The sequence below is a fragment of the Bufo bufo genome, chromosome 6 (genome assembly GCF_905171765.1).
Source record: "Bufo bufo chromosome 6, aBufBuf1.1, whole genome shotgun sequence".
NCBI lineage: Eukaryota > Metazoa > Chordata > Amphibia > Anura > Bufonidae > Bufo > Bufo bufo.
In genome coordinates, this window is record NC_053394.1 from 293645878 (window position 1) to 293658356 (window position 12479).

Here is a 12479-nt window from a genome sequence, read left to right on the forward strand (position 1 = left end):
AAAAAATAAATAAATTGTCAGTTATATATTCTGGTGAAATTCACCAATTTTTGGGTGTGATGTACCACTCTATACCTAGTAGACCGAAAATGGCGGTATTTGAAATTTCTGAATCTAACCCAAATGTATTTTTCCCAAACGAGTGTTTGTTTAACAACTGAATTTGACAGCAGTATAGAAGCCTGTAATTTCACACGTGCTGATGCTGCAAGGCCTGAAAATAGTGTTTTTTGTCAAAAAAGTGTGTTTTTAAAACCCCAGAAAATGATGGGTGTATTTCTAGCTTAAATTGCACACTGACTAATCCAGATGTTGTAGATTGCCAAAAAAGTGTTTTTTTTTGGTAACAGAATATGAAAGCTGTATATATTATACGTGAATTAAAAAATCAGGAAAATACTGTTTTTTGGCAAAAATGTGTGTTTTTAAAACCCCAGAAAATGATGGGTGTATTTCTAGCTTAAATTGCACTCTGACTAATCCAGATGTTGTAGATTGCCAAAAAAGTGTTTTTTTTGGTAACAGAATAGGAAAGCTATATATATTAAACTTGAATTTAACACTTGCAGATCAGGAAAATACAGTTTTTTGGCAAAAAAAAAGTGTGTTTTTAAAACCCCAGAAAATGATGGGTGTATTTCTACCTTAAATTGCACATTGACTAATCCAGATGTTGTAGATTGCTCAAAATGGTGATTTGCAATGTCCCAAAAGCTCAGATGCAGTGCTGGTGCACTGAGCTTGCATAAAATGGCCGCCGCCGCAGCCACCCACCCACCTAACTAACAGAATTATAACAGTTAATTTTTTTTGGTCAATGGGCTCAGGGCAGGGTAAAATGATTGTGCCCTGCACCCACACAACTGTTACTATGTAGATCGCTGAGTTAGACTCTCTCCTATTCTCTCCCTGAAATCACAAGTCCAGCAGCATCCTCTCCCTACACTTGTAACAGCAGAGTGACGTGCAGCGCTATGTGACTCAAGCTTATATAGAGCCTGGGCCACATGCTGCTCTGGCCAATCACAGCCATGCCATTAGTAGGCATGGCTGTGATGTCTTCTAAGGTCAGACAGTTAACCGCTTGTTGATTGGCTGCTCTGCAGCCTTTCAAAAAGCGCCAAGAAAGCGCCGAACACCGAACCCGAACTTTTGCTGAAATGTTCGGGTCCGGGGTCCAAAAATACTTAAGTTTGGTACTAACCCGAACTTTACAGTTCGGGTTCGCTCAACCCTAGTTATATATGCCATATAAATGCCTGAATCAAGCTCCTGATGTAGAGGGTGTATCTCACACGGCCTGAACCAGTGTAGGCCTGAATTAAAGATTTCTTTGCACAAAATGGCTGTATTTCAAATGGCTGTATTTCAAATGCCTGAATCAAACCCCTGTATGTAGAGGGTGTATCTCACACGGCCTGAATCAGTGTAGGCCTGATTTAAAGATTTCTTTGCCCAAAATGGCTGTATTTCAAATGCCTGAATTAAACCCCTGTATGTAGAGGGTGTATCTCACACGGTTTAGATCAGTGTAGGCCTGAATTAAAGATTTCTTTGCACAAAATGGCTGTATTTCAAATGCCTGAATTAAACCCCTGTATGTAGAGGGTGTATCTCACACGGCCTGAACCAGTGTAGGCCTGAATTAAAGATTTCTTTGCACAAAATGGCTGTATTTCAAATACCTGAATCAAATCCCTGTATGTAGAGGGTGTATCTCACATGGCCTGAACCAGTGTAGGCCCGAATGAATGAGTTCTTTGCACAAAATGGCTGTATTTAAAATGGCTGTATTTCAAATGCCTGAATCAAACCCCTGTATGTAGAGGGTGTATCTCACACGGCCTGAATCAGTGTAGGCCTGAATTAAAGATATCTTTGCACAAAATGGCTGTATTTCAAATGCCTGTATTTCAAATGCCTGAATCAAACCTTTGTATGTAGAGGGTGTATCTCACATGGCCTGAATCAGTGTAGGCCTGAATTAAAGATTTCTTTGCACAAAATGGCTGTATTTCAAATGCCTGAATCAAGCTCCTGATGTAGAGGGTGTATTCACCAATTTTTGGGTGTAATATACCCTCCTCTACCTAGTTGACAGCTTAATAAATTTCAATAATTTTTCTGTTACATTCTTGGGTTGACATTATACAATTTTAGACGTGAATAAACCCTGCTATGCATAGGTGACAGGGAATAAAATGTTATAAATTATTCAGTAATTAATGCGCACCACATCCTTACATTCAATGCTTAAACTTTGAAAAGTTGTCACACTTTTATGCTTTAATAATTTCTCCCATATTTCAACTCTAATTTTAAATTAGAAAAAATGGATCCTCCCTTAAATTTTGGTCTCTTTTTCTCACGCTCCCTCTCCGGCCTGGAACCCTGATTACCCGCCACCCGTAATCACCATGGTAGGCGCATAAAAGAACATCAAAAGTTGATAGAGCAGATATCAAATTGGATCGTGAACATCACAGGGACGTGCGACATGGTGGGGCAGTAAGTGTCCACACGCCTACACGAACTGACTGACAGGGGTCAGCCCCTGCAACTTCTGGGTCTCCAAATTGGGCACATGGCCTGAGCTTGCCCTTTACCCCTTGGAGGTGCTGGCCTGCCCTGCAGCCAGTGTATTGTCTGAATGTGTGTTTAGCATGACTGGAGGGGGATATCACAGGTTATATTTACCAATGTTTTGGGGTGTACCCTAATTTTAAAAATAAAATTTAAAACCAAAAACCAGTGTAGGCTTCCTCCTCCTCCACCGCCGCTACCACATACACCGCCACATCCACCTCCTCCTCAACCTCCTACTCCATATGGACCTGGTCCTCCTAGATCAAGATTATTATTTTTTATTTTTACGTATTTTATGTTATTTAAAGTAATTTCCCTATCCACATTTGTTTGCAGAGCACTTTCCATGCTCTTAACCACATTTTGACGCCATTTGCAGCCCTTTCCATTACATTTTTACAGCCATTTTAGTGTTCAAAAGTTCGGATCCTCATTGACTTCAATGGGGTTTGGGTTCGGGGTCAAGTTCAGGTCAAGTTCGGGTCCCGAACTCAAACTTTTTTCAAAAGTTCGGCCGAACCCGTCGAACCCAAACATCCAGGTGTCTGCTCAACTCTACTTGTCTATTCTTAACTATAATGAGCAGTGGACGGACATTGCTCACTCCGGGGTACATGCAGTACTTTTAGTCTGGCTGCCTCTCGCCGTGCACTGCCGTGCGGGGACACACGTGAACTAGCAGCAGGACGGATCCGACAGGCTGTTCACCCGCCGGAACAGCCTGCCGGTCTTCCCTGCCGCTAATGTGAAAGTACCCTTAGTTGGTCAAATTTAGCTTTTTGGAAGTTCTGCATTTTTGTACCTCCCTGAAGAAACACTCTTTTGAATGACAATTGGAAGTTTATTATTTTATGGCCACTATTTTCTCAGGTGTCCCCCAACCTGCACATCTGTTGTTTTGTCAGGTCTATTGGCTAGTACTGTTCAGTATGGCTGTCCCTTTAGTCGGGTCCTCTACCAGTTGGGAAATGTAATTATTTTTAGTTATTGACCTGTTTCCTTTATAAGACCACAGATTTCATATTCCCAGTCTATAATTGAATAAATAAAGTCTAAAGGACAAAGTAGTAAAGGTATACGTCCCTAAAGGTTGGTATCAGAAACAAGCAAATATATGAGGGGACGTTAAAATTGAGCAAAAATAATAAAGTTTTATTAATGCATAACGTAGAAAAAACGTGTAATGGTGAACCTACAATTATTAGTGTTGGGTAACAAACCGGTCCAGTAATACTTAATTAGGGTGCACAGTAAAGTGGCCACAATGCCTCCTGAGTGTGTATGGTGAGGGGGGGACGACGACACTGTGGACACCCTATAATTATGATGTGGACCCGGATAATAATGTGTACAGATCCCACCGCTACTAGTGGTGGAATATTATCCACCAAGGAGCTGATTGTTTCCAGTACATTAGCTATAGGCTGGTGGAATAAGTACTGAATAGAATGGTATAACCTCTGGGGTTACCAGGTGTATGCCGAGATATGTGATATCTCACAAAGAAGAGCCCAGTGGGATACCATTCACAGCATTGATGAACTGGCCAGTTACTGCCCACAATCACTGGGCAGTTGTGGTCAGCAAGAGGGATGGCTGTGCACTATACCGTCCCTCAATAACTGGCACTCGTGCGGTGCACAACAATAACAGGTGATAACTCGTGCCGGCTATGGTACCACCAGCAACCAGCAATCCCTGATAACACTAAGCTACGGCTCAACGCGTTTCTGTGCACATGTCTCGTGCACTTCGTCAGGAGCCAACGTAGCAGTCCACCTAAAACTGCCTAAGCCGAGACCCTAGTCTGGGAGACGGCGTGCTGTATTTGTGTTTTAAGCTGCCTAAGCCGAAACCCTAGTGTGGGAGACGGCGTGCCACATCAACAAACATAGCCCTGATACTGTGATGGCCGCGAAGCAGCGAGCAGAACGCCGTGATTTAAAGGGCAGACACCACACCCCCATGAGCACGCCTCCCATCATCAGCCAATCCGGATCGAGAAAAACTCATACTGACGGTCAGCTGACGACGGAGGAGGAACAAAGATGTGCTCAGGAGGACAGCGCACTAGCGCTACATAGTAACAACTTTAAAGGGAATAAAACAGCGGCATCTATAAGAAGTCGGTAGCTGTAACCGAAGAGCAACTAGGGAGCCACCCAGCTAGGTTATATTGCTAGAAAAGGATGCATCACTGATCATATTGAGGTGGCAAGTTATAAAGTATATAGAACGGGCTTATCATATTAGTTAATACACCCAGGTCAGTTGCAAAACCATAACTGGAGAATTGATCAAACTTCCAAGTCAAAATTATATAATGGCCCAAAAATGCATAGAATGAGGACCATTACAGTATGCCAGCTCCCCAGCTGGTAATGGTTAATTCTCAAATGTATACAAATACAAGAAAAGAAAAGAATGAAACTCAGGGGAGCCAATTATTATCCGGGTCCGCTTCATAATTATAGGGTGTCCACAGTGTCCCCCCCCCCCCCTCACCATACACACTCAGGGGGCATTGTGACCACTTTACTGTGCACCCTTATTAAGTATTACTGGACCGGCTTGTTACCCAACACTAATAATTGTAGGTTTTGCATTAATAAAACTTTATTATTTTTGCTCAATTTTAACGTCCCCTCATATATTTGAATAAATGAAGTCCTCTAAAATATTGACCTCGTTAGGATTTGCCGCCTCATCTGTCTCCTTTAGTAGTATAGTTTATGTGGACTCTAGTATATTAGGTATTTTATTGGTATTTTATTATTGGTTTTTCCTCCTTGTATTTCTACGCACAGTGACTCCACGTGCTCATTACTCTTATTTATATCTTCCCGGAGTGTGGGCTTTAGGCAGGACTTTACAAGGGTTTATGTTTGCAGGTTCATAAACCTCCACATTTTCTGTTTCTTGATAGTCAATTAATAATGTACTTCTCTGATATCTATTTATCCCCTTATTTTAATTTGGGACCATTTTTTTTAGTATATGGATGTGCGATCTCACAGGGAAGCCATTTATTAAAGGGGTTCTCCGGAAATTAAGAAAATGAAAATACTTAAATATAAATTTATTATAAATATATTCCCAAATACCTTTCATTAGTTATAATGGCTCGTTTTGTCTAGGGAGCAATTATTAGGAAAAACAAAATGGCTGCCATCCTATTAGTACACAGAAAACCTGTCCTAATCACACAGGAGGACAAGTTACTTCACCACACTGAGGCAAGGAGCTACCTCATCCTCCTCTCCTACTTGTCAGGGATTATGATCCTGAATACAGTTCAATATGATCTTCAGCTGAATCTCTGTAGGAAAGGAGTTCATGAGGAGACATGAGGACAGACAGGACAGATTGTGGTAATGTGGAACTGTGGTAATGGAGACTGCATACAAGTACTGCTGTTCCTAGCCACATCTGCTCATGAACTCCATTCCTACAGAGATTTAGCTAAAGATCTTATCTGTATTCAGGATCATAATCCCCGACAAGTAGAGAAGAGAGGTGGATCAGGTAGCCCTTTACCTTAGTGTTGTGAAGTAGCTTGTCCTGCTGTGTGATTAGGACAGGTTTTGTGTGTACTAATAGGATGGTGGCCATTTTGTTTCTCCTAATGATTGCTCCCTAGACAAAACGAGCTATTATAACTAATGTAACGTATTGGGGAATATATTTATAATGAAGTAATATTTAAGTATTTTAATTTTCTTCGGAGAACCCCTTTAACCATAGCCATAGAAGTCCCTGATAATGTATAACTGCCAAGACATATATTTGCCCTAGCTTCTAAGATACTTTCACGCCCCCTCACACTCCGTAGGCAGTCTAATCTTAATCAGGACTCCGTCACACGTCACTGATGTCATGATGCAGGGACCGAAGTCCAGGATGATTGTGGTGCGGTCAGTGTACCACTTCTTAAACATGTCATGCCGCCAGCCTTGTGCTGCTGGTCAGCTCCACTGTTGGTTTTGGTCACCTAGCATACTATAGCCCACTTACCTGTATGTTAATAGTTTTTATTGCCTCTCTTTTTACCTTATTAAGGAACGGCTGCCCACTGGCCCTTCTATAACCTTTGGGCTGTGCCCCCTTAATTATTCCTAATACCCTGATAAGTCCTATTACAGCATACAGAAACGTATAATGTCCAGTGTAAAGTTTGGGTCAGTTTAGGGCTAGAGTGGCCAGTCTAGGGCAAGGTTCCAAACGGGGTCACTATTCTAAGTGCAGGTGCTCAGTGTTAAGATGGGTAGGGTTACTAGGGTTCCTTTTACAAAAGATAGGAACAAGAAGGGTTTGTTTCTCCTGCTGTTCTGCTAAAAAGCACATAGACCTGGACCTGGAACCCGTCAGTTGAATACACGCCCTTGCACAGGTATTCTATCATCCTATCATCATAAACCCTTCTAGGTTACCAGTAAGATCTAACAAAATAATAGCAAAGACAGGTGCACTCTGCGGTCTTACTAAACCCTCAAACTGATGTTAAAATTGAGAGATTAGCCAACATATCCTACGGTGTAGGACATGTCTGAGCCCGAGCACCGTGCCAAGGTTTCTCAAGTAGCTCGGTGCACCTGTGAGGCCTGGGCCTTATCAGCCAGTCTTGAGTGGGACTCGCAGACTGCTCCATCCTCCCATTGCAAGCATGGTTACATGCTGGAGGTAACTGGTGAGCTGTTTGTGAGTCGGCCTCATGCTCCTGTAATTTGCCCACTGGCTCCTGGTAATGCCCATACGGCGCAGTTAGGTGAGTGTTAGGTCCCCGAGCTACTTAAATAACCTTGGCGCGGTGCTCGGGCTCAGACATGTCCTACACCGTAGGATATGTTGGCTAATCTCTCAATTTTAACATCAGTTTGAGGGTTTAGTAAGACCGCAGAGTGCACCTGTCTTTGCTATTATTTTGTTATATTGCTATATTGATTACCACATCCACATAATTGCTATCTTGTGTAGGATGTCTACTGTGGTACTTGTGGTTCGCTATATATATGCACAACTGCATGTGGGTTTGAGCATTTCCTGCTTGGTTAATGCCACGCCATTCTTTTCAGTTTGTATTTACCAGTAAGATCTTTCAATTTTTTCTGGGTTTGACTTTCACCTGTGGTCACCAATATGAGACACGGGTGGGTAGATGTGCTCAGTTGTTTTTGTATTGGTCAGGTCATTTTTTATTATGTGGTTCAAATTTTGGATGTATATGTAGATCCTATTTATTGGTGTGTAAGAGTCACAGATGTAGACATGCACAGGCTACACTCTTTCTTTGGAAGTATAGTTATTAAAAGTAAAGTTTTAGATTCCTTACGTTATGTCAATGTTTCCCATGGCATTTAATTTTTATGCCAATTTATTTTTGGGATTGTTAAATGTATCTAAATCTGGGATGTTGAAGGGTGAAAGGGAAGAAGCAACACAATATATCACAAAAGTCTATTTTGCAACACAAAGCACCACAGGGCTTTACACTTTTAAAATGTTACACCACTCTTTATGCAACTTTGGCACATTGAAGCTTGTATAGGTTTTTTTGTCCAAAACAAGGAGCAATCAATAGGTCTACACAAGAGGGAAATTTATAAAAAAAAGTGTCCTTTTCCCCTCAGAATGGCAGAACAGAGTGCAGTGTCAGAGTGCAGAGACCTCAGAGTGCAGTGTCAGATAGAATCGATTCAGACCAGAAATGATTTGGTCAACCAGCGCAGCTGAATCAAACCCAAATCAAATTTTGAGTAATTTACTCATCTAAAAGTCTGTATTGTGTTTAAGTGATAGGTTTAACATTTCTGTTCTGCTTAATTTTGGTTGTCTGATTAATTTCTTGTAGAATACAAACACAGCATTAAATCATGGACCAAAAACATTTGCGTCTTTAGGGCACTGAGGATACATTTTCCTGTTGACTTATTAAACACTGCCATCTAGCGATAATGTATCATATTACAAATGCCACCATGTATAAAGACTATACTGTCCAAACAGGAATGTAAGTCTTTATCTGGAAAAGCCTTTTCAATAGGGGTTGGAAATCGACCAATGATACTTTGATGGCCTACCCTAATATTCTAATTCTTCAATATAATAAAATATAACTATTTGAAAATGGGTTTCTCTTTACCTACTAGAAATAGGGGTCTGTCTATCTCTACCACACATGTCGGATCTTTATAAACGACTAAATACAACCATAAAAATATAATTTTTCCATACATCTTCATATATTTTGTTATGTTTTCTTTTTAGGGAAAATGTATCCATTAATATTCAAGGAGATTTTGATTACATTGATGTATCCACATGTACAGGTAAATATTTTCTTTCAAATTTCTATTTTTAATGAATTAGGCCTTTTTTTTTATTGTTCTCATATAATGCATCTAAAACCCATGCAGATTGGTTGATATCATCATCATCATCAGATACACATTTCTACTGACTTGACCACCACAGGAGACTTATAAAATTACAAGGAACCCACTAAAATGATTGTGCGACCATGTAATGCTTTATTGGAGTCCTCCAAAGCGAGAGTCTATGCCTGTGATGGCTAACCTCCAGCACTCAAGCTGTGGTAAAACTACAACTCCCAAGATTCACACTAGCTTGGATGTTCTCAGAACTCCACAGAAATTATTAGAACATGCTGGGAGTCGTAGTTTCACCACAGCTGGAGTGTCGGTGGTTAGCCATCACTGGCCTATGCTCTATGTAACAGAAGGTGGCATTGTATCTACTGCATGCAAGGGCTCAGGAACATCATGAAGGGGGAGCCCTTGCTTGACATCATCCTCTATTATCCAGAGCAGAGAGCTGCTGCTGCTTAAAGTAAACTTGTCATCCTTAAAATGCATTGTAATCTGCAAGCAGCATGTTATAGAGTGTGAAGAGCTGAGCAGATTGATATATAGTTTTATGGAAAAAGACTCAGCAACACTTGTAAGTTATTCACTTGAATTCCCGCTCATTCTGGGCTTTGAAGTCAAGGAGGTGGTCCTATCAGTGATTGACAGCCTACCCTCTACGACTGTGCATACAGAGAAAGCTGTCAATCACTGATAGTACCGCCTTCTCGACTTCAAAGCCCAGAACGAGCAGGATTACAAATTAATGATTTCAATATTTTACTAAATCTTTTTCCACAAAATCATTTATCAGGGATCAGCCTGAAATAAATAACTGGAAGGTACTTACCTGACAGATCCCACAGCATAGCTCTGGTTCTCTCTTGGCACTTGCCAGTTCTTTATTGCAGGCTGATACAAGGGTTGTCCGTTTTTTATCTTTAATTAAACCAGACAACCCCTTTAATAGGCAAAATTAGCAGGAGTTCTTCTTATGGCACAGTCTCTTTAACCCCTTCCTAACCCCTTAGTTTTCCGCCTTCCTGACAGTATCATGTATCATTTTGTCATCTTATGTTTTTAGGAAGCAAGAAGGCTTAAATTATAGAAGCAATTTTTCAAAATTTCTAAATAATTTCTAAAACCGACTTTTTTTAAGGGCCAATTCAGTTATAAAGTCAATTTATAAAAGAAACCACCCATAATTGACCCCATTTAAGAAACTACAACCCTCAAATTATGTAAAATGTATTTTACAAATGTTGGTTAACCATCTGTTAAAAAGAATAAAAGGAAAATGTTGGTGAAATTTCAAAATTTTACATTTTTTTGGAGATTTTCCATCTAAGGCTACTTTCATACTTGCGTTTTTCTTTTCTGGCATAGAGTTCCACCCTAGGGGCTCTATACCGGAAAAGAAGTGATCAGTTTTATCCCCATGCATTCTGAATGGAGAGAAATCCGTTCAGGATGCATCAGGATGTCTTCAGTTCAGTCTTTTTGACTGATCAGGGTGGAGATAAAACCGCAGCATGCTGCGGTTTTATCTCCAGCCAAAATAACTGAACACTTGCCTGAAGGCCATAGGAATGTATTAGTGCCGGATCCAGCATTCAAAATACCGGAATTACGGATCCTGCCTTCCAGTCTGCGCATCCGCAGACCGGTAAAAGTGTGAAAAAAAATTTGTAACGGTTCCGTTTGTCCATATGACAAACGAACAGACGGATCCGTTCTTGCAATGCATTTGTAAGCTACTTTCACACTAGCGTTCGGAGCGGATCCGTCTGATGTTTCATCAGACGGATCCGCTCCGATAATGCAGACGTTCGCATCCGTTCAGAACGGATGCGTCTGCGTTAAAACTTAGAAAATTTTCTAAGTGTGAAAGTTGTCTGAGCGGATCCGTTCAGACTTTACATTGAAAGTCAATGGGGAACGGATCCGCTTGAAGATTGAGCCATATTGTGTCATCTTCAAGCGGATCCGTCCCCATTGACTTACATTGTAAGTGTGGACGGATCCGCTCGCCTCCGCACGGCCAGGCGGACACCTGAACGCTGCAAGCAGCGTTCAGGTGTCCGCTCACTGAGTGGAGCGGAGGCTGAACGCTGGCAGGCGGATGCATTCTCAGTGGATCCGCCTCCACTGAGAATGCATTGGGGCCAGACGGATGCGTTCGGGGCCGCTCGTAAGCCCCTTCAAACGGTGCGCACGAGCGGACACCCGAACGCTAGTGTGAAAGTAGCCTAAGACAGATCAGGATCCTGATCAGTCTCAAAATGCATTCAGTTGGCATACGTTTTGCAGGCAGTTCCAATAAAATAATTATTTTTAAAAAATCATGTTTTGTGTAACCATTTTCTGAGAGCCACATTTAAAAAACTAATTCTGATGATAGTCTTGTGTGAGGTCTAGTTTTTTGTGGAATGAAGTGACACTTTCATTGGTTCCATTTTAGATTACATGGTACTTTTTGATCGCTCAATATTACGCTTTTTGTGAGGTGAGGTGACCACAAAATGGCTGTTCTGCCATTCTGAGGGGAAAAGGACACTTTTTTCACTTGAATTTTTTTTGTTATTTTTATAAAACACTGATCCCGGTTTGAATGCAGTACGATACATGCTGCATTGAAACTGTTAATTCCACACTGACAGTTGTCTATGAGACCCAGCCGGGGGTCATAGGCTTCTGTACATGGCAGGCCTAGGCGTCATTGTAAGGCTTCCAGGTGCCATGGCAAACATTGGCACCCCACAATTTCATTGCAGGGAGTCGATGGAGTAAGAGAGAGAGCTCCTTCTTTCTGTATACTCCTCAGATGCCACTGTCAACATTGGCTTTGGCATCCTTGGCTGCAATGCAAAAGCTATACTTGGGCCCTTCACTTAATCACCAATGATTTCCCAAGCTACTCATCTAATAGTGGAATATAGTGTTTAACTGTGTAGTAATATATATGTTGATGAATAGAGAAGAATGTAAAGCACTTATGTAACCTGTCACCATCTTCTTCATCTCCACAGATCCAGCTCCATCTAACTTAAGCACCTGTAGAATTGGGATGAAATCTCCATTTCCCAGTGGTTTTGCATTCCAAAATAAGTGGCAACCTGTCTTCTGTAATATCTCTGACTTTAGCACCGAAGATAAGATTTATGCTTGTTTACAGAATAAGCTGATCTATTTTTTGGGAGACTCAACAGTGCGACAATGGTTTGAATATTTGGTAAACACACTAAAAGGTATTTTGATTATATATTATAAATTCACCTTGACCAGGGCTGCTTTAACACATGGGTGGGTGCAGCGCAAGAAATTCATGAGCACCCCTCCTTCCTAAACATTTTCCTCCTCTAAGGAGAGGAAAGAAGCACAGGCCTTTCTCCTCGAGTTGTGTGAGAGAAGGCAGTGTGGAACATAAAGCAAATTGAAAACTAGAAAATGAAGGAATCATGTAATATTTCAGTGCAGTCAATTCATATATAGATGCACACATCCATAGCAAGAGTCTGAATAGGGCCCCCA

At 41.2% G+C, this 12479-nt stretch overlaps 1 protein-coding gene across 3 annotated transcripts in view; it reads left to right on the forward strand.

The window, feature by feature from the left end:
* Positions 1-12479, forward strand: part of LOC121003065 (NXPE family member 1-like) — a 1048328-nt gene that overhangs the window by 964370 nt on the left and 71479 nt on the right. For all 3 annotated transcript variants that reach the window (XM_040434622.1, XM_040434621.1, XM_040434623.1), the window contains 2 exons: positions 8851-8912; positions 11978-12196. In XM_040434622.1, coding sequence (XP_040290556.1) covers positions 8851-8912; positions 11978-12196 — 281 coding nt within the window. The remainder of the gene's footprint in view (positions 1-8850; positions 8913-11977; positions 12197-12479) is intronic.